This window comes from Gymnodraco acuticeps, unplaced genomic scaffold, assembly GCF_902827175.1.
Source record: "Gymnodraco acuticeps unplaced genomic scaffold, fGymAcu1.1, whole genome shotgun sequence".
Lineage (NCBI taxonomy): Eukaryota > Metazoa > Chordata > Actinopteri > Perciformes > Bathydraconidae > Gymnodraco > Gymnodraco acuticeps.
The window spans coordinates 3,533,354-3,557,174 of record NW_022989947.1 but is presented as its reverse complement, the minus strand read 5'-3'; the positions used below and the strand labels follow the sequence as shown (position 1 = coordinate 3,557,174).

The 23,821-nt window shown below is 39.5% G+C and overlaps 1 protein-coding gene across 1 annotated transcript; it reads right to left on the bottom strand.

Annotated features, from left to right (window-relative positions):
* Window positions 1-284: 284 nt before the first annotated feature.
* LOC117542601 (diacylglycerol O-acyltransferase 1-like) lies at window positions 285-23,628 on the bottom strand. Its single transcript, XM_034210366.1, is given in 18 exon segments — window positions 285-4,030; window positions 4,117-4,179; window positions 7,756-7,843; window positions 8,030-8,095; window positions 9,320-9,432; window positions 9,683-9,727; window positions 9,930-9,971; window positions 10,092-10,130; window positions 10,295-10,398; window positions 10,482-10,503; window positions 10,505-10,557; window positions 11,035-11,163; window positions 11,256-11,361; window positions 11,794-11,846; window positions 12,290-12,375; window positions 12,754-12,794; window positions 18,816-18,903; window positions 23,173-23,628. Coding segments are annotated over 18 exon segments (1,563 nt in total). The 5' UTR covers window positions 23,451-23,628; the 3' UTR covers window positions 285-3,883.
* Window positions 23,629-23,821: the final 193 nt, after the last annotated feature.

Sequence of the window (23,821 nt, the reverse complement as noted above, 5' to 3'; positions counted from 1 at the left end):
GCAGACTGCACAGTTTTAAATATAATATAATCTATAGCATTAGTTCATTGTACAATAAATCTTACAATTGCCAAAATAGTTTTTAAAAATCCATTCTTAAAGCAGCCATGTGCTGGCAAATAACTGGGAAACAGGATAGGAGGCTTCACAGTTCCCTGCTGATAGAATTAAGGCTCAGTTAGGGCTGTATTAAATACAAATATAATAATATAATAAGGCGATCCATGTCTGTCAAATACCAACCATGAACAAACTGCAACGAACAAAAAGAGACGAGTCCTTTCTTCAAATATAATTAATCTTTATCAAATTACACACATTTCAAGTGAAAGGCTCGGGAAATGATTTGCATTCCCAAAAAACATTATAGTCTTTGTTTCACTTTGGATTTCTGTGAACAGTATGAACAGATTAGTATTGCATTTATTTCACAACTAAAGTCAGTTTAGCTTAAAGCTGCATCTTCAGCATTTCAACTCATATTGCAAGGACAGATGCAGTACAGTAATGTTGTGAAAACAGGAATAATGAGGTGAATAAAGCACACAAAAGAAGGAGGAGCCATGAGATGCAACATATCCTATCTAAAGCTGTGGTTGGGACTCAGGACTGCACCCTGTGACTTTAAGTAAGCTTGTAAACAAAACATTTTTCACAGAACAAAACGAGTTTCTCATCCTATAAAATGAGAAAAAGCATAATTTCTTTACATTTCTATTTATCATTTTACATTGTGAGTTCATCTGTACCATTGGATTTCGCCAGTGATTACTGATACCGACGACTTGTCATTTTATTGTTTAGCATTCTAGTTCCCCCACCCATGAAACATGCATATTGTATTTTGGGAAGATGCTGCCGTAGCAGTTTTTTGCAGTGAATTGTCAATGAATACAAATTTTTAAAAAAAACATGCAATCTGCTGCTCACTGATTCAAAAGTCCACACAGATTTTAAACTGGGTCATATTTTTTAAAATCAGGTAAGACCAACTGATAATATGGCTCTCCAAAAAACATCTTCTTTTCATCAATGCATACAAAATATCGCTTAAAGTGATAAGCTGTCGCATTTAAACAGGTATTTCGAATATGTGCAGGAGGTCTTCAATTTCCAAATGTTTCACAACATTAAATATAAATCTATTGCCTACACAAATGAAGGTATGGGTGTATTTGGCCTCTGTTTTTTTGACGTAAAACAATTGGTTGATAGAATTCTTTAGACCTAGTTTCACCGTGGTTTTACAGCAGGCACATTTGAATAAGGAATGTCAAAACTCAGTAGTTTTGATAACTGGTAGTAGAATTTAACAAATGAAGCTCAGCGCAAGTTCAACCAGGAAGACCTTCTTTACTCATTCATTTACTACTCTCTCTCCTCTCAATAAGTGATCGGGAGCGTCACTCCCCAGCTTAACCAATCACTTCGCTCTATTCTCACAAGCCTATCATAGCGCTCCGCTAACCCTTTTAAATCTGCTCTCCCCCCCTCTGACAGCTGTCATTTCATGTGACTCTTTATATATACAGTCTATGGACTCAACCAATAGACTGTATAAACGGTTTAAACGCAACCCTCCTCCACCCCTTTTTCACCTGGGGGGTTTCATCGGATCGGTTTTCCCCTCCCGAATGATACTCCTGCACAACTGGGCCTAATCGCCAAAACTCCATTACATTCATTTTTGTATTCCTGGCAATAAATATGTATTCTTACATCGAAACCGTCTCTCCTGATTGAACAGTGTTCTCCCTGAAATTTGCTCTAAACTAATTTAAATACAACTTTGGAGATTATTTGTCATGATGAGTCAACTTTCACTGTGTACTTGGAAAGCAGATTAAAACAAATGTAAAATGACAGAGCATCTAACTCTTGTATGGATATATCCATATATGTATTGGCATCTTTTTTTTTTTAAACCAAGACAATCATTTTCTTTAGAATTTGAACACTGAAAAACCTATGGCATGAAAAGGCATTATTTCCACTGCAGCTGCTGTTCTACATCGGAACAAACCGAAATTAAGCCCACCTTATAGGACAACAAAAATATCAACAAGCAAATTACCAAACATATTTTCCTCACATGATTGATATATCTTAAAGAATACATTTGAAAAATATATTGCTTTAGTCAACGGCATGCATCTACGGAGCCCCTAAAGGGACTTTTTGTTGTGTTTTTTTTAGAAAGTTACCGGTGCACCAAGGAGGAAGTGGAGCACACAGGAGACAACCATTTCATTGCAGACTGTTATGTTTACGTGGGGAAATGACAGTGTATACATTATTTGAGATATATTTCGAACTCAGACTTAATTTGATGGACATTTCAGCCTGGGGTGTAGAGCTATTTGTTCAAGCACCGGATTGGCAAAACAGGAGAGTCTGTAAACCAGTCTGCTTTGATCTATGAATTAATGTCCGTGACTCTGTTTTAAGGTGAAACAAACACTCAGAACACACAGAGCGGAGCTGAGCAGAGCACAAACAGACTCACATCCCCCCTCTCAAATAATGTATGCACTGCCATTTCCCCACGTAAACATAACAGTCTGCAATGAAATGGTTGTCTCCTCCTGTGTGCTCCACTTCCTCCTTGGCGCAGCGGTAACTTTCTCCAGAAAAAATGTCCCTTTAGGGCTCCGTATGCATCTCTTTAAAGTGCAAAAACATTCATTGGTTCAAATCAGCAAATCACTTACTGCATTAAATTATTGGTTCAAAATAATACATCACATCAGTTATAATTTAGTGCAATGTAACTGTTGTACCGACACATAACATTTGACTAAGTATAAAATAAAACCTCTGATAAGTCGAATGCATTACAAAAGAGACACTTAAGCCAACAGAAAACACACCTGCAGCATGTTCTGTTACACAAAGAGTTTGCATTGATGGCGTTGGAGTTGAGAAACAGAAGAGGAAAGGCTGCCTGGACGTTCACGATTGTACAAATAAAAACAAAAACATCAGTCTACAGTTTCTCCCTCATTGTTTAGCTTCTTTCTTTCCTTTCCTGCCTTAAATCTTTGTTGAAAAAAATCCTTCAAATACACATTTCTGTAATACTCAACAACTGCACAAGATCAAAAAGAGAGACTCAGAATGTACACTATGAAAACAATTATTAAATCACTGGGATCTTTCTAATATTGCAATTTTAAAGCATTGGCTACTTATCTGTCATCATCTTTCCCCTGTTGCCTTTGAAAGCAAGGCTCTGTTGAGGATCCTCTTCTGTGTTTTTCTCGGCAGTGGTTCACATTTGTTGCGCATATTCCAGAACAAAAGGGGGTCTGCTTGCAAGCAGTGTTTCCACTTTTGAATGCAGCGAAGTGCTCTTATCATTTTATATATTGCACTTAACCTTAGTTTGAGCTCATACATTTTCAATCGCCCATTTTGGCAACTTTGGGACACCTTAGAAATGAAATACTTGTTTGTTTAAAGTTGAATCGTTTCAATGCTAGATATAGATATTAAGAGCAGGTGGAGACTTTGGACCTGACTTCAAAGGAATGACCTAATAAAAGAGGAATACTCTTTAAAGCAAGCACTTCTCAGGTTCTAAGAATACTTTCCTGAGTTCATTTCTCTATAGTGCAAAAATCCACGAGGCAAAAACTATTTTCTGCTGCTTTCACTGACAGATTCATATCAGCAGGGCTTTCTAATAAAGTCCACTCAACCTACTCAACTTTAACTCCTTGAGTAGTCCTGCAGGTTGTGTATGTGTGTGTGGTGTGTGTGTCTGTGTGTGTGTGTGTGTGTGTGTGTGTGTTGTGTGTGTGTGTGTGTGTGTCTGTGTGCGAGTATTCAGCATGACTTGTACATGTTAATGTGTGTGACTGTGAAACTGTGTGTGTGTGTGCTATGTCGTGCTCCCATAATGAATGACATAGTAGTCATGGACGTACATCAACACAGCGACAGGCTGGCCAATGATGAGTGAGATCCACACTGCGGCGTTGCCATAGTTTCCGTTAAGAAAACGACCCACAAACCACGCCAGAGGAACCTGGAGAGGTTAAAGGTCAGAGGTCAAAGGGTGTTTTGCCTACAGCAGAGGAGAGAAAAGGTGATAGACGGTTCAGTGTGTCTTACCTGAGCCATCATTCCCATAAAGGCCCACGGTCTGAACATCTTCAGAGGAACGCTCACCAGGTACTGAAGAAGAAAGACAGAGGAATACAATCAGACACAGACCATCTCTCAAAATGTATTGCAAATGAGTTATTGTGAGAAGGGAACAAATGAAAACTCATATCTCAGATACAACATCTTCAGGAATCAAAGTTTTGACACAAAACATAGTTTTAAATTACATATAACAGTTTGAATTTGCACTGCTTAATATGGCGTAAAAATATTTGTTGTCATTTGACATGATTCACTTTACTGTCTAAGTTGTTGAACTGACAACTGTACACACAAGGCCATTTCAGGTACAGACATCGAGTAAAAAGGATAGATGTCTGGAGGATGAATTAGCAGATACAGGGCATTCAGACTTTATTCAGACCCGCTTATTTCTAATGCCTTATTCTCAGGGGCGGATCTACCGGGGTGGCATGGGGTGGCAACTGCCACCCTAAACAATAGCCTTGCCACCCCAGCTGCCACCCCAGTTGGCATCTTTGTTTTGAAAGAAAAGTTGTGGCTCATCGGACATTTGAGAGAAAGTCTCTAATGTCCGAGTGCAAGTGAATGCAGCACAAGACGCGAGTCTTGTAACCCCTCCCCCAGCCCTGGCGCGAGAGTGGAAATATGATTGGTGGCGAATTCACTTGAACTGGGGGACGGCGCAAAACGAGAAGCCTTTTGGACTCAAGTAGACGGAAGGAATGAGGTAGTTGCGATCTACAATGACAGAGAAGAGTCTGTACTCAGCATTGAATCAAAACGCACTACAGCTGTTGATCTTAATAAGTTTGTGAGGCGTTTTGCTGAACAACATGGTAATCGCCGCATTCAGCTGTAATAGACATGCCAACTTGATGCTCTGCTCACGGATGACTCGATGAGCATAACAAACTGTTAAGATGATGACCTTGTATGCGTGTATATATTTTTTTATTTGTGGAGGTCTGCCCCCAAAAAACAGTTTTAAGTCCTGAGAAAGTAAAATAAGACGGTGTGTAAAACTACACTGCCCAGACAAAAAAAAGTAACCACTTTGATTTAACTAGGCCAGTAGGTAAGAACTTTCCACTGGACAATAACTGCAGCGATGTATATGTTTTAGCTGAATACACGTTTTTTAACCCTAACTGATGCAGTTAGTCACTTCTTTAATGTTTGTTCTTTCTGATGTAAAGTCAAGGTTGTAACTGTATATCAATAATGATATAATTACTTGTTTTTCAAATTTGAAGGAGGGTGAGCAAGCATCTTGATGAACATTCATCATTAACTCCTCCAAAAAATATAGTTTATTCAATAATAAATGAATATGTGAATCATAACAGTTCTTCACTATATCTGTAAAGCGTCTTTGAGCACCTGTAAAAGCGCTAACAAATTAAATCTATTATTATTATTATTATTATTTATTAACAGTGATTGACAGCTGATAGGAATAATATGATTGTTAATAGTATCATATTCATTCAGACAAACATCAATGAGACAGTTAATTAATGTACTTATTGCAGCAGTCTGCATAGATTTGGTACCCCTGCTGGTCTAAGAGTGAGACAAACTCATTCAGTTAAAATTCATTAAATTACGTCTGCCACCTTATATATGCATATGTAAGGCTTTACTGATGTGCCACAATAATATCACCTATGTCATTGAGTTAAAATATTAATATTGTGGCTTTCCAAGTTAATATTGATTGTAGGGGTGTAACGGTTCACAAACATTTCAGTTCGGTACGTACCTCGGTTTTTAGGTCACGGTTCGGTTCGGTACGTTTTCGGTACAGCAGAAAAAATTATCGCAAAACATTAAATATATATATATATATTTGTTAATTATTATTAAACTGTGAATAATGTATTCAAATAAATACAAAATATAATAAAATAAACATTAAGGTGCAGCATTTCGATGAACTGAAATAATCTGTATTTGAACTTTACTGTACTAGTACTCACAAAACATAAACTATTAGTTTTGGGTTTTTAATTATTATTAAACTGTGAATATTCACTCAAATAAATACAAAATATAGTAAAATAAACATTAAGGTGCAGCATTTCGATGAACTGAAATAATCTGTATTTGAACTGTACTGTACTAGTACCTAAGCAGCCAGCTTGACATTAGGACTTGCTTGTCATTGTATTTTCATGTTTTTTTAAAGAAAGATGAACTTGTCCACATTGCTTGCTGAAATGGCAGATCTGCTGGCACTAACAATGTCTCCTGCTGTGGAGAACACCCTCTCGCTAGGGACAGAGGTAGCAGATACAGCCAGGTAGCGCTTTGCTAACATGGCAACATAAGGATATTTGGTGTTTGTAATAGCTTTGGCTCGGTCTGAACTTTTTGCGAGTGGTGGAGGCTTAAATGCTAGCGGGAGTTGGGTTTGCACTTCAGTCTTTTTTCTTTTGGTACCGGTGATATTCACGTTCGGGTGATGCCTTTTCATATGAGTGTGCAAGTTTGATGTATTGCCAGCCGCGTAACCAATGTTAGTTAAACAATGCCGACAAACAGCTTTGGTTCGGTCCACCTGTCTTTGTCCGTCATCCTTGTACGTAACTGCGAAACCAAAATGTTCCCAAACCGGAGACTTCAATGATGCTGGAGGATTTTCGAGCTCAACTTGATCTGCATTCGCCATTTTGACCGTTCCTCAAATTACTGACTACATTTGAACGCATCCCTGTGACCAGCTCTCATAGTATGCCTCTCGTCCAATGAAATGACTTGGTCGCTCTATGATATATACCTGAGATTACTTCCAGAAAGTTGTTCATGTTCTCAATTTTTTACGTTTAACGCTATATTCCTTTGGTACACACGTGTACCAAACCGAAGGGCCCGTACCGAATAATTTCTGTATGGGTACGTGTACCGTTACACCCCTAATTGATTGATATGATTGCGATTTAAATCAGCATATACTTCTGCCAGGGGATGCCACCCCTCAAAATCTCCTGCCACTCTCTTGCCACTCCATGAATATTTGTCTAGATCCGCCCCTGCTTATTCTACAATAATTGATTCCATTAAAGGTGGGGTAGGTAAGTTTGAGAAACCGGCTCGAGATACACTTTTTGTTATATTCCATGGAATGCTCTTAACATCCCGATAGCATTGAATATTTTAAGTGCTTTGACAACAAATCCATAAAAAAATGTCATCTGTGGAAGCCGTAGTACTGTAAAAAGCACGACCAATCATTTTAGCCGGCCCGGCTAAAATAACTGGATGGCCTACCTGCCTGTCAGCCTCCCATCGGGGCACAAACTTATCTCGTGCCCTCATTGGTCATGTGCGCGTTCGTGTGTGTTGGAGGAGGGGCTCTGTAAGGAAGTGGCAGATTTGTTCCGGCTGTGTATTTTCAAATTCTAGCGCACTCGAGCTGGTTTCTCCAAAATGACTTACCCCACCTTTAACACTCTAATAATTCTGAAAAAGTATTAAAAATAAATCCCTGAGATATCACAGTGAGTTTAGATTTATGAATTTGAATGATTTTTGCATAGTGGTCTGAATCCTTTCTGAATGATATGTTTGTAGAATTTAGTGGTTAGTGTGACACAGGAAGAGTGATTGCTTTTGCTTTACCTCGTGGAAGAAGGCAGACATCAGGAAGACGGCGGTACGTGCCAGAAACTTGTTGACCCCCTTTCTCAACATTGGCTTATAAAAGTGTCTGTAACACACAAAGACGAAGACAACCAACACATTACACTGACCTTTATCTTTTCAATAAAAATAAAAACTATAACCTCAAATGAATGCCGGGCAACACCTTGATTTTATTTCATACACACGGCAATAATATTGTGATCCAAACATCAACCATGGTAATAATTCTAGTGCAAGTTTTGGTGCTCACCTCAGACACCACTTGTAAACTGGGATATTCCAGTTGCTCCAAAAATATGTGACAGTCTCAGAGTTCCTGAAATGAACAAGAATGGCACAGATTGAGAGTTTGACATCAAGACAATTGGGTTTTCTGAACGACTACGTATGTCTTAATAAATACGCGTTTGTTCCTGTGTTATGTGGGGCTAGCCGGGACGTCCCGTATTTGAGCCAAAAGGGGCGTGTCCCGTACGGGACTTTGTTTGTCCGGGATTCCCGTGTAAAGGGAAAAATAAAAAATATGTTTCCGTTTGCGCGCAATGCAGTGTGTCTGGCTGCGTGCCTGTGTGTTTGTGTGCTGTATCCGAAGGGCACTAGGACCGCTCAGTTGACAGGGCAGGCACAATGCTCGCACGTGTGTGTGTGAGATTTTCTCCGGTGGGCCGCGGGTGCGGCATCATTGTTTGTGTGGCATGTCAGCCTGTTCAGTCGTGTGAGAAAATGAGCGCTGCCGGTGGAGGAGGTGATGATGAAAGAGGAGAAGAGAGAGAGGATGTGGTTCTGGTCCCTGGCCCTTCTAAAAAGAAAAGACTTGTGTCTTACAACAAACAGTGGAAGAAAAACACAGTTGGGTAAAGCCCGTGAGTGGAGATCTGTCTCGGGTCTTCTGTGTGTGTGTGTGTGTGTGTGTGTGTGTGTGTGTGTGCGTGTGTGCGTGTGTGTGGATTGATGGGAAAATGGTAGGTTGAAGGATAACATTAAGTCTAATAATGATGTACCGTGCATGTTCACATCATGTATACTTTGCATTACTTAATACCATTTTTCAAATATTTATTTTTTAACATTTTGGACAAAATAGCCAATTGTACATCGAGGTGCCCAGATGTCCCTAGTGCCCACCTATCCGATTTGAACATGCTGATGTACAATGTGATGTAGTAGCCTAATGCAGGTGTAAGACCATTGTGTTTGTATTGTGCTATAGGTATGCATAGTTTTCTATGCATTTTGAGGGTTTTTGGGGGGTTTCGAACCCTAGTGGGCTGGCTCCCCCAAAATAATGAAATAACATAACCCTAACCCTAAAACCGAAATAAAGTAACAAAAAAAAGTAACTAAATCCGCCAGGAAAAAAATGCCTGTGTCCCGTTTTTCCATTTCTGGAAGTTGGCAACCCTATGTGGGGCACATGGTACAGTACCAAATTACTTTTAAGATTAAATGAGACAAACTCAAAATGATCACAAGGTTTAGGTGTGACTGCATACTGTATGTAATATGTCATTGTGTGTGATTGAATGATCCTTCTGCTCACCACCAGTCTTTGTAGAACTGTCTGTCTCCAAACTGCAGCAGCTCTGCCACAAAGTTCAAACAGGAGTGGAAAAACCAATAGAAGAATATTAACCATATCAAATGGTTAGGGACCTGGGAGAGGAAGAGGGGGGGAGGAGAGGGTCATGGGAGTAGTTAGGAGAAGTATGGTATGGTCATATGGTTGGTTGGGTTTTACAGTCCTAATAATCATACAGTATGAGACAGACACAATAGGAGACAACCTCATTTTACACAAGATTAAGTGGTTAAAGTGTATTATTTTCATTTTTTAATGATAAATATAAGGTTATGACAGGACATAGATCTGTTTAGTGTAACTACAGTACGTCAAGATACTCACAGCTAACTTTAAGAGGCGCTCGACCATCCTTGAAAAGTCCATTTCCTGTGAGAGACACAAACATTACATTTTGTATGATGTCTGATAGTGTATAACATGTAAAGTACAGTAGTGTGTGTGTGTGTGTGTGTGTGTGTGTGTGTGTGTGTGTGTGTGTGTGTGTGTGTGTGTGTGTGTGTGTGTGTGTGTGTGTGTGTGTGTGTGTGTGTGTGTGTGTGTGTGTGTGTGTGTGTGTGTGTGTACTCACCTGGAATGGTTTCATTGAGTTCTGTATTGTGGGAACCATCCACTGGAAGACACAAAGGAAATGACTTAGCTTGTTTAAAGGATGAAAACTGATCTGATAGGAAAATATTGTAATATTTCCTGAACGTCTGCATGATTGAAGCAGTGTTAGAATTCAACCTACCTGCTGTATCAACCCCACCAACAGCTGCATGAAGAAAAGCTACAAGAAAGAGTCAAAATGAAAACATGTTAACATGCATGTCTGTTTCATTGTCCACCATCTCATTTTAAATAAACATACAAAACAAAACGCAATAAGTGAGTTTGTGTGTGTGTGTGTGTGTGTGTGTGTGTGTGTGTGTGTGTGTGTGTGTTCCCTCTCACCATTTCAAAAAGTCTTCTCATCAGGAACCTTATGCGTATTCGACGTGAGCGTGGGAAGTTGAGCTGGTAGCAGAGAGTAGGGGCAAAGACAAAGTAGTACATGTCTAAAGACAAAAAAGGAACAGAATGTTAATTCAAAAATATTTTATTTCATTTACAAAAGGTGACGCTTATCTCCATGGGTTACCTCTGTGGGTGAGGTTGCCAGGGGTAGGAGACATGACTTTGAACTGCTGAACCATTGGATTGTGCCACAGATGGACCTGAAAAACACAGACACATCAAAATGAAGACTTTTATTCTCACACACTTATCTCAATCAATGTTTTCCCATCATAAACATTATAAATACACAAGGTTACTCTGTGTGTTTTCGGTTTATCCCAACTCTTACAGTGAGGAGGTGAACTTATTAAGTTGAATCTAAGATAAAAATAGCTTCAAAATGCTAACAAAACGTTGACAGCTATTCAAGAGACACAACTGTCAGTGCATGACGTGCAGATTTTCCTGTCACCACTAGATGGTGGTAGCAGCACAGTAATAAACAATAAAAACAAGATAATCCTGTTGAGTGTACACTTACATTTCTGTAAATGTCTTGTTTTAAACTTTATCCAGCCATTATTAGCATCTCTAATGGAGCAGCTCTTATGTTCAGTGTACTGTATTTTAGGTATTTTATGTGCGAGCCTCCAGACAATCCTGTTAATATTCCTTATACGTTCCGATATACTTACATGAGTATGATCGTGTTAGTCTTTTGGCTTTCATTTGTCTGATTTGTCGACACCACCTGTTGGTGTCTTGGTAGGAGTACAGCTTGAGAAACAGAATTGAGTAGGCTCCTAGGGAGAGTATACCACCCACTGAAACACAAACACGAAAAACTCATTCTTAACCAAAATGTCTTATTAACGTCTTAAAATATGATTGTGTATTTACTGTATTAAGTATGTACCTGGGGTCATGGATGTAAGAGTGAGTACAGTTGCTGCAGGGAAGATCAAAATGGATGTCAGGTTAAAAATGTGAAGAATCCCTCCTGTCCTTTGAGAAATGGTACCCTAGGAATGATGAAAGAAAAACAGTCTTACATTATAAAAACATTTGATCTGAAACACAATTTTTTCTATAGATCCAATGTCCTTTTAACATATAGAATATGATCAGAAGTGATTTGGATAATATGTTATCTAATCTAAACCAGGAGTGGTTTTCTAATCAGACTGAAGAGCAGGTATAAAGAGGGGAGGGGCTGTGAATGTAGGAATGATGTGTATTGCAGCTCTTTGATGGGCGTCCCCTGAATGATAAATGAAAAATAAACCTACTTTCTCCCAACAGGTCATCTAAATGTGAAGCAAAATGTTCTACAGAATCATTAAAAAAGGTTATTTATACACTGGGTTACAAACCAAAACTAATTTGTAAACCCAACCATAATTTACCATAAATTGAAACTAGGAAAATATATGCAAATCATTGTAATTACTCACCACAGCCAGGCGCCTCTCAGTGTACAAGGTTGCTAGGATGAACACATTAGACGCTGAAACACAGAATTTACAAACTCATCTCAAACACCATTTAACACAGACAAAGGCACGGAGGAACTGGCGCCTGCTGAGGACAACTATGAGGCTGGTGTCAGCAAATAGACAATGTCTGGAATCAACCTTCTTTGGGTAAATAATTAATAACAGCTATGCTACAAAATCCAAGAGAGGCACTCACAATATGCTATCATTGAGCATCTGGCTCATTAAATCGGTGATTACATACCGAATCAGATCAGCCATTTGGGACATGGCGAGGCTATAACGCATGATTTATTTCATTCAACAACAACACTTGGATTTAGATTCAGGGTATACAGGTTTGCTAACTTCAACTAGAAAATCAACCCTGAGGTCAGAGAAGGACAAATCGCTATGAGGCATTCAAGGTCTGTTGAAAATGTTGACATTGAGGCAGTAAAAAAATGCTCCATACCAATGATGAGGCAAGCTGCTGGCCAGCTATAGGGGTCCTTCAAGAAGAGAGACACTACTTGGATAGGGTCGACCAAGATACCATACCTACATTAGAGAGAGAACATATGAAATGAATAATACCACCAGGCATCATTTAGAAATGGTCTTATTTAGATAGGAGGCAAACATGTTTGTTTGTTTAAGGTTTAAGATAGGTGCATTCAGGTAAACGTTTGGTGTAAGAGTGAAAGGAATGAAACCTCTAGGATGGGCAGCTAGCAAAGCAACTGTTTTATATCTATATTTAATAGAAAACATGTAAAATAAAGTAGTGGTGAAGTGATGGCCATTGGTTCAATTGAATGGGAGTGGGTTGTGACAACACCTAAGACAACATGTAAATATGTGTGTGTGTGTGTGTGTGTGTGTGTGTGTGTGTGTGTGTGTGTGTGTGTGTGTGTGTGTGTGTGTGTGTATACTCACTTAATAATGTTCTCTAAGAATAGGCGTGCATTGCTCAGCACCTGAAAGAGAGTAAGAGCTCAAACGATTAGTCAGCTACTCAACCTGATGTTACATTGTGTTCCATCAACTATAATCGTAAATCAACCATTTTAATCATTGATTAAATGCTAGTTTTTCATCAGAAAATAGCAGAAAATGACGTTCGTAGCCTTGCAAATAATGACATTAAAGAATATCTTTTGGAGGTGGCTCACAAAACATCTTGGACTTTTGACTTTGAACTTTTTTCACTGTTTTCTGGCATTCTATAGACCAAAGGATTCTGACCTAATCTAATTGGCAGATTAACGGCTAATGAAAATAATTATTAAATTGTTTTGATTGCATCTAGCATTTGTTTCCCCAAAAGTATTTCTAGCCTTCTCCTAAAAATCTGGTTTATTATTTTTCTTTTGCCACAGCTCTGCTAATGAGGAGTCTATATGGTTCAATGCATTTGTTTGTGCAATTAGGGCAGTGGTTCTCAAAGTGGGGGGCGCGCCCCCCCTGGGGGGTGCAGAGGCATGCCAGGGGGGGCACGAGAGACAAGGAGGAAAAATGGTTATAAAAAAAAAAAAAAAAAATCATAATAAAAAAAAAAAAATCATAATTAGAAAAATTATTGATTCGAAAATAATATAATGCAGTACAGTACTATTACATCTGGGTCTCTGTGTTTCATTAAAGCTCGACTGTGTGTGTGTGTGTGTGTGTGAAACGAGCCATTTTGTGTGCACGAGCGAGAGAGAGCGCACCGGTAGGCTACTGGAGATCGTTGTTGTTAGCTTCTGGTGCTAGCGAGCTATGCTAACGAATATAAGGAGCTTTTTCAACAACAAAGTGGAGGAGAGTCCTCTCCTGTCAGACTGAGAGACTCAGTGAGCTAAAGGACTCTGTCAGTGTTATCTCAGTGGGTCTCAAACGTTTTGGTCACCATTAATGTAAACAATTATTTCCGAGGCACACGTTTATATGATCATTATAGTTATACAAAAATAAGAGAATAAATGAAAAACAGGTATGAAATACTATATGACAGTAAAAAAAGAATAAAGTTTAAAAGGATGATTTGTAAAATATCCATAAAGAAAAAGTAAATCTGTTTACAGTTCTGTTTCAAATGGGTGTTGAGAGAGGTATCCATAGATCTCTCCATGTTGCTCTCAAAGTGCACCAGATTGATGCTTTTAACTTCAATATTTAAAAATAAATCTTCCCGGGGGAGCTTGCCCCCGGACCCCCCTATGTGAGGTCCATGCACACACCACCTATAAAAATAGCACTTTACCCCTGCTTACACCTATATGCCGTGAGCTGATTATCGAGCCTTCATTGTAACAGTCGCGGGACCATTGTGTATTTGCGTGGGGATTGTTGCAGTAGAAAATTCCACTGTAGCGCCCGGTACATTAATGGGAAACCCTAAATGTTTGAGCACCCTCTATGAAACGTCAAGCTACCCCACAGCACCCCCAAAATAAATCTCTGGCGCCGCCACTGAGCCTGACTATTTGTGTTGGGGGGGCCCGACTTTTTTTTTTCTCCAAAGGGGGGGCCTGACAGAAAAAGTTTGAGAACCACTGAATTAGGGTGAGTTTTTGTTCAAAGCAAACACAGAAAGAGGATTTTCCCATTTACATCTCTGACTTAAGATGGTAGTCACTGCCCAGAAAACACACAAGAACAAGCTGTAACATATTCATATCTACACAATCTGTTCAAACACCTTCATAGATCAGAGCTGTGTTTAGACAAATGTTTCTGCTGCTATCACACCGTGATAACTGTCACACCCTGCTGCTTAACTCCTTCTCTTAAAAACAGTCAAGTAAAAATAGTTATCATTATATTATGTATTAAAGGTCAAGGTCCAAGTCCATCTGTTATCTGAGCTTTCTTAGATAAAGCTTACCAACCACAAAGAGCCAAAAATGCTTGTGTATGTATAGCATGTATTCATTTAAAAAAAATCATTGTTATGGCCAATGAGTTTAAGGGACAGTGAGGGTGGGACACATGATAAGGTCATGGTGATAATGTGGCATGTTACAACTTAGCACACTGCTCTGCCAAGATCCTGCAGCAATGTGCTTTTGATTGACCCACGTCTTTTGTCCAAAACAGATACCTTTGCCTTAGTAACCTTCAGCATGGACAAGACTTGACCACAATGTAATACACGACTGTTGGGACACTGGTCTGTCCAGAGCATTTATAGAGCATTACAAAATCTGATTTAGCAATAATTCCACTTAAAATGTGTCTTCTCTGTTGTCCCTGTCTGGAGAGAGGTCAGTGTGCGAAGGCAGATACAGAACAACACACCGGGAGACGGAGGCAACTCAGTGTCTTGCTCAAAGACACTTCAGCGGGGGGGGGAGCCTATATTAACTGAACCTACAACAACTAAAAACATTTCTATCGAGCCGTTATCACAGTTTGGAAGTTTGTCCTGGAACCTATTTTCAAAGATGTATTGATTATCCATTGCATTGTTAAATCACATATTTTAGTACCCAAAGGTTATTTATATGATGTCAATTTTTCTTATCTTATTATATTTTAAATCCTAAACACATTTCTTCAGTAATAAAACACCAATGATAAGATGTTAAAATTGATAATTATGACTACATCCATAATCTTTAGAATCAACTCATCTAAATAATCTGTTTTATATTTCTAAACATTTATGTTACTGTATAAACAAGATTAAGGAGACGATAAAGTTTTGATAAAAATCTGTCTGAATAAAAGCCATCTCTGTGTCCTGTGAATAGTAGAGGGTTAGTTTAAAAATAGAAAGAGCTGCTGGGGTTGGCTGAACTTTAGCTTGCCATGGAAAGCTAACCTGAGATGACTGGGGCCAACAAAAAGAAAAAGATGGACTTTTATTAATCCCTCGTGGGGAAATTGTTTCTCTGCATTTGACCCATCCTGTGTTAGGAGCAGTGTGCTGCCATTTTGAACGGCGCCCGGGGAGCAGTGTGGGGAACGGTGCCTTGTTCAGGGACACCTCGGTAGCACTTGGTCTTGCCGGGACTTGAACTGGTGACTTTCCAGTTGCCAAGCCAAGTCCCTATCGACTTCGCCCCACCACCCCATGACTGAATCATCAAACATTTTCCATCAGAGGGCTTCTATTAAACGGTTTCCTTTGACACACAGCAATACAAATGACATGTTCCCCATAAACAGCAGTCTGTATTAATAGTTAAATAAATGTTGTAGAAAGAAACTGGCCAAACTATTTGTTGACAGTAATCTGTTTTAACAACCGTGGTATGCTCAGAAAATCTGCAAATGGGCGCTACATTTAGATGTTCTATGCACTGTCCTAACTGTTAAAGTGCTGTGCATGGGAACAATACAGCATCAATTGCTTGTACCATATCCAGGATGATCATTTGTATTGTCAAGTATCAAAACTGCATCTTATCCCAAATATCTTCACTGTCTTACTACCTTTTTGTATAATGTTTATGCCTTCTGAACAAGCATGAACAGCATCTTAAAGCACTGTTTGTGTTGGTTTGCTAGAACAGATGTTTAAGCACCAATCTAAATGTGCGTGTGTCTTGTTAGTGAGGTATTTAAACCTTTAAAAGGACAGGTTTATGGCTGTCGACCAAGGACAACATGGATCCTGTATGACATTCTCATATGGCATTACATTCTGACAATGGCTTGTGTAAGAAATGGGAAACATGAGGCCATTTTAGAAAACCAGATTCAAAAGTGCTTCCATGAACATCCAAATGAGGTCACACTCTTTTCATGGATTTCTCTGTTACCAAATGTAAACATCTGTAACGCTTATACTTTTATCCATTTAAAAGCTGTCCTGAAGGCAGCTAATGGATTTATCTTGTTTTATTATTTTGTCTACCGCCTTAAGTTAATGTTGTGAATGAAGTGCTTTATTTCTAAACACTTGGTTACAGCATTCAGAGAGTTTAAATGAAGTATAACAAGTACAACACATTAACGCTCTCATCTGCATGTGCCCCTGCAGCTGACATTTTAGGAAATTAGACGAGGGTTCTGGTTATGGAGGACTAAGCTGGTAAATGCACACACCCACAAGTCTCTGTGGTTCCACTTTACACTCTTAAAGTCTAATCCTAGAGGCTTCCTAAAAACAGTCTGAACCGAGCGGAGACAACCGTCTCTTGTGACCACAAAGTAGAGGCCGTGGTCGTTACAGCAATATAAACTTTCATAGATGGAATTAATCCTGTCACAGAAGTGTAAACATAGACCTGATTTAGAAAAAAAAAAACTGGAAATACACACAAGTTTAAGGCTTAGATGAGATGCCTTTTTCAATTTCTTTAGGATTATGGCTAACTGGATATTTGTATCCTCCACGTGTATCAGACTACTAGCGGTGATTGGATGTTCAGAGGGCGCCTTTGGAGACACACACACTTGAATTTAGCCATTTTGTTCTGAAAAAGAACTTGTTGTCCTGAAGTGACCTCGGCCCAGGGGGGCATATTTGGCTGTGATACGACTGAGATCAGTATTTCAACACAACATTGAAGACCCCCAAAGGACGGACTAAAGGTCTCCAGCATGTGTCCCTAACATAGGGTGTGCAACTTGGTTAAAGGTCTCACATTAACTAATATTTAAGTTTTGCTTTAAGGTACAAAAGCCACAGCCACAACTAGAGTCTCTGACATACAGTAGATGATACAGACCACAGTACATCCTGAAACTGGCCTATTTCCCACTGCATCTTCAACATTAAACAGCAGCTGCACATCTGTAGCGAATTATGCCATTTTTTACATTTCATTTAGAGTGCTTGTCATGTACCATGTATCATGTACCATGTATCATGTCATTTGCAAATAGGTATATTTCTGTTTTCAAGTTAATCTTCACATCATGATTACGATTTGTACTTGCTAAAGATGTGTCATGCACACTGGCTTTTTTTTCGGGGCTATAAATAGGAACGTCCCTGCTAAAAGAATAATCTCTAGGGATCATGTTTTATTTTTTAATTTAAAAACAAGAACCAACTTCATTGGTCAATCAGGAGATACTCTAGGTCTAGGAAACATCCATCAGGCTTGTGAGGGATGTTAAAATGTTATTAAAAACAAGGATTTAACATTGAAAGCATATAATACTGATGGACATAGGTCAAATTAGAGATGATACTTAGTTTAACCCTTCATACACAGTATTTGTATGTGTTCAGAGATGCTTCATATTTTTCAGCCTAAAATCATCTGTCATGCAACCATAGAAAACTCCCTTCATGTGTTTATATTAACCTTTTTATTAAATGTGTGCTTAACGTGTCTGTCACTTCAATCTTTGTTATTTTCACTGCAGGTATATCAGAACACCCTAAATACATGAACAGCTGACATTAGGTCAACTTCTGCTGAGAGTGAACGCTCAATATACTTTTCAAAGTAAACTCACTGGTATTAAACTATGAATAATCCACCCACCACCACCACCAACAATTTTGATCAAGGTTGTAGAAACAAGAAAGTAATGAAAAGAAAGAAAAATGTGAATGCATATCATGTGCTGGATCTACAAATGTAAAGAGATACAACAAAAACGACTTATCTGACAACTCAAACAGTTGAGAGTGTGACTGTTTAGTGTGGACTAGTTAGTGCGGACTGGCAATTCTTATTCTGTTGTTAAAGCAATGACATATATAACCTGTGCCTCAGTTATATGTGCTGCTATGATATACTGTACATGCGTTTGTGTGAGAAAGACTAATAGAAAGAGAGAGTGACAAATAGAAGGATATGCAACTGGCTATTTTTATGATAATGTGAAGAACATCAGCTACAAAAGGCCACAAACAGTAATTTGGGGTAATGTAAAGACATGAAAGAGACAATTATTGAGTGCATGTCAAAGCATGTTTTCATTTAGAGGTATTTGTTTGGTTCCACAAACATTTCAATTTCAAGAGGTTTAATATTTAGTCATGGTTTACATTGCTCAAAAGTTGAAAGTACATTTTAAGTCCTGAATGCACACGCAGTTTGACTCACCAGCATGACAACACACCAGTTGAGGATTCCTCTGTAGTTGCTGTAGCCACTGGCTGAACTTAAGAGAGACTCCTGGAGGACGTGACAGCTACGTGGAAACACAAAGTCAACAGTTTTATTGACAAGGTAGAAATGTTTAGGGCTAATCAAGCTCTTTAAATTCCTTTCTGTCTGTTTACCTACACAGGCTCAGGGATGAAATCTTTGGTAACGTCCCTCAAGTTGCTCTCATACCTCCATTAATATACATTCAACTGCATCTTGATTCTTTAATTGAACATTCTATAATAGAAATTAACTTTTATGAAGAAGGAATAATGTTTACATTAAACAGGTTTATAAACAAAGTTTCTTCCCAAATCAATTCATGATTTGAGAGGACAGTAATGATGGCCCACCTAAAACAGATCTACGTTATAGGTATTTATTTTCTATTATATAGAGTTGTATTTTATGTTATCTCTTTACTTTCACATTATGTTTCTTGTTATGCACCAAATCACAAAGACACATTGTTTGTGCAAACCAACTTAGTCCTACAAATGCACCAGGCACTGGCGGAGTTGTGAAAATGTAGGTTAAATGTACTGACCAAATTGTCCAAAGTTCATTGTGAAAACTGAGGCTATTCATCAGGCAAGAATTCTTTACACAACCCCACGTGACTGAGATAACGGAGCAGAAGTGAATGACAAGGGAGAGGCAAACAGGGAGCAAGAAGTAAAGAACAAACAGTAGGAGGGAGAACTTGAAAATAAAGGAAGAGGAGGAACGTAATGTGGAGAAGCAGAGGAGAATATGAGGTTAAGAGACATGAGTGATTTGAGGGAAGGAAGGAAGGAAGAAAATTAGCATTTAAAGAGAGGAAAGAGTAGAAGGGTTCCTCAAAGGATTGCTGAAGCACATATGCCTTTGTTGACTCACTGCTACTGTAACACAGGAAAGTATTACTCAGGACTATAATGTGAATTACAATCAATTCATTTCCATATTATGGCTGCATCACTTTAGTGCCCAAGGTTACCAATGTTTATATCTTACACTGCAAAATATATTGTTGAACACCAGCCAGCAACTTGGTTACAACAATAAGACAGAGTGGCTTCCTTCTTATAACAATGCAATGTATCAAAGGTGAGGAGGACATATCTGGGTAAAGGTCAGGCTATTGTGTCTTCTATCACAATATCTGTTCTAACTCATGCGTACTACCTACTTTTTGACATGTATTTAAACTTAAAGCTAGCCTCTCCATCTTTTATAAAGTCAAAGTGTCATCTCAAGAAGGGCTGCTTAATGTATACCTTTCTTAACATTACAAAAATACACCCGCATAAATACTTGGTTTAATATGAAAATGCATCTAGAGATGCTTCCACTCTTCTAACCTAAACAAATGATGTACAAGGTGACACGTAACTAAACCTTTATTAGCTTGGCTTTATTTAGTTGTATTAACTTTTTGACTTATGTCAGTCAAAAGTTAAACACTTTGTAAACTCAGATTGTTAATGTGCTATACAAATAAAGTTATTTTATTATCATTGTTGGAATGATCTAAGGTTGATATTCCATTGTTTATGAATCTGCTTGTGTCATTTTATATGCAGCACTGTATTGTATTAGGCCACTATTTGTAATAGCCTGCCCAAAGACTACAAACAGGGGTAAGGGGGTGAAAAGTTAGGACGATTCGAAGGGCCCGTGACTGACAGGGGCCCCAAAATGTTCAGAACATTAAGAAAACAAATGTAAGTAACCTTTCATCAATCCTCAATAATTAACATTAATATAACGTTATATTGATAAAGTACTCACTAAACTTACGATTCATTTAACTTATTTTCTTCCAAAAGAGAGTGAAAGCATGTGAGGAGGGATGCTAGTACTTAGCCTACATACGTGTGTTGTACCATGTCTCAACGACCAACAAAGTCAGGCTCTAAGAAAAGAAGAGAAAGGAGAGAAAGACAAGAAAGAGGGACTAAAGGGCGACAGTATGTCACCCAGTTTTTCACAAGAAAAGGTGGGTGTGGTCCATGAGTGGTGGAAATGAGTCTGTTAGCTAATGTTTTTTTGTTTACTAAGCTGACATTAAGTACTGTTAATATCTTTACAGACAATTCAGAGGTCTTTCATTTCACTGCTCTTTTAGCTGATATTTAAAAGGTATGGTAGGTAATTCACTTCAGAAACACTTTTTGTTCATTCCATGGAATGCTCTTAACATCCCGATAGCAATGAATATATTAAATGCTTTGACAATAAATACATACAAAAATGTCATCTGTGGAAGCCGTGGCGCTGTAAAAAGCACGACCAATCATCTGAGCTGGCCCGGCAAAAATGACTGGATGGCCTACCTACCTGTCAGCCTTCCATCTGTGCACGTGCCCTCATTGGTCATGTGTGTGTTGGAGGAGGGAACTCTGAAGGAAGGGGCAGATTTTTTTCGGTTGTGTACCATGGAGTCAGATTTGGGTCAATATTCTCACGCGTAAAACAAGCTACTCACGAGCGGAAAATGTGCTTTTACACGCGCATAAAATGACCCTCGCGCGCAGATTAAACCCCTGCGAGCGGCTCTGCGCCCGCGAGCGGCTCTGCGCTCGCTCGCGAGAGAGACAGCCCTCTTGCTTGCTCGCGGGAGTGTCAGCCTCGCGGAGTCTGTCTACGCACGCGTGAAAAGTTTCTGGCACTTTGGGGCGGAGCCACTGGACTTTGATTGACAGCTGGCAGGAAACCCGGGGTTGCCAGGTTTGATAAATGCCTGAACTGCCAAGAGCCGAGCAGTGACGGCAGCAAAATCAGTTGGACGAGATTGAATGGTAAAGTTGTCCATAAAAAGCTATTATATTCGTAAAGTGTACAGCTAATATATATATATATATATATATATATGATTCTGTTTTCTTCAAGGTTGTGTCTTCCTGGTCGAATGTACTTATTGTAAGTAGCTTTGGATACAAGCGTCAGCTAAATGCAATGTAATGTAATGTAATATACATTAATTTGATATAAAACAATATATTTGTCAGTGGGCTGTGTCCGTCGAAAACTGCTAGCTACTGTCTGCTGTACGCACCTAGATTTTGCTGCCGTCACTGCTCGGCTCTTGGTAGTTCAGGCATTTATCAAACCTGGCAACCCCGGATTTCCTGGCAGCTGTCAATCAAAGTCCAGTGGCTCCGCCCCAAAGTGCCAGAAACTTTTCACGCGCGCGTAGACAGACTCCGCGAGGCTGACACTCCCGCGAGCAAGCAAGAGGGCTGTCTCTCTCGCGAGCGAGCGCAGAGCCGCTCGCGGGCGCAGAGCCGCTCGCGGGCGCAGAGCCGCTCGCGGGCGCAGAGCCGCTCGCGGGGGTTTAATCTGCGCGCGAGGGTCATTTTATGCGCGTGTAAAAGCACATTTTCCGCTCGTGAGTAGCTTGTTTTACGCGCGAGAATATTGACCCAAATCTGACTCCATATATACTTTCAAATTCTAGCGCAGTCGAGCTGGTTTCTCCATTCTTACCTACCTACCTTTAATAAATGCAGGCACATTTTTAGCGCCTATTCATACTAAATCAGTTGTCCCTCCCCCTGGTGCCAGGACCAACAGATCCATCTTTAGGCTCAGCAGCCCTGTCCCCCCATAAGGCTGAACCTGAACCAGCTTTTCTCCCAACTGAAGGAGGTGAGCAGCATTGTGTTGAATGACATGCCACTTAACATATCTGAAGGGAGACTGGAATACAATATATATATATATATATATAACAAAAAGCTAACATCTAATTTAAATTATACATTTCAAACACAGTATTTTCCCACATAGCCAATGATCTATATAAAACAAAAAACTGCTTTTAGTCTATTTAGGATGATGGACAGTTTGAAGCATTGAGTGATCAGTCTGTAAACAAAATGTTAATCACAGACATTTTGGTTATGATATTTATACTAATGTTATTATATTAAAGCAGGGGTGGGGAACATCCGGCCCCCGGGCCGTATAAGGACCGCTAGACCATTTGGTACGGCCCTCGAGGTAATTTATAAACAAAGTGGCCTGTGCCTGGTGGTGGGGCCCAATGTGATATATTTTCATGGGGCCCAAAATCCCTGGCGGCGCCCCTGACTACAAATGATAATAAACTCATAGCTAACTCTGGCATATTTAGATGGAGGAGGAAAATGAAATGTCAAATAATAGCTGTTCATGGACAATGAATAAATGAAAAGGACAATCATAATAAACTGGCACAAAAAATGGCAATCAGCAAAAGGAAATCCAAAATAAACGCAGATTTTATACAAACGTTCAACCTTAATGAGTAATGACACATAACGTCATTCAAGTATTAAAAGGTTACCTGAGTCTCTCGTTAAACTCCTCCACCACACTCATGTGTTTTCTGCTCGGACTGTGTGGGAGCTGCTGCTCCGAAGCCCCCATCTCTCTGTCCGGCTTCCCGTTACTCGGATGCATGGACACAACGTCTGTTTTGGCTTCAGCGCCGGGGCTCTGTGGAGGTTTCTCCCCGGCATCGTGACTCTTGCTCCCGTTGGCTTGTTTCACCGGTCCGCTGCCGGTGATGGTGGTCCTCCTCCTGCGGGTTACGGGCCCTTTCATCTCGGCTCTCTCGCTCATTTCAGCGGGTTAAATCCTATGGTCAAATCACACCGTTTTTACCTGCCTGACATCACTGCTTCTCTGGCTGTCTCGGGTTTCTCTGTTATCATCCGGAGGGTCACATCCAGAGCGCAGAGATCAGTCCCAGCATGTCCGGAGAGTGGAGAGGTTATGATTAGGCGTTTCATCACCACTACTGCTGTCATTAAGGTTGCCACGTCGGTGTTGACATCCCCCTTTCAAGAAAAATCCAAATCTACGCTACTCAATCCACTTCCGTATACAAAAACGGAAATGTACTGGGTAATATCCCATGGATGTATTATAGTGTTGTATCAGCATTATCTAAAATATTATTGTAAAACATGATATATTCGCCATAACAAAGA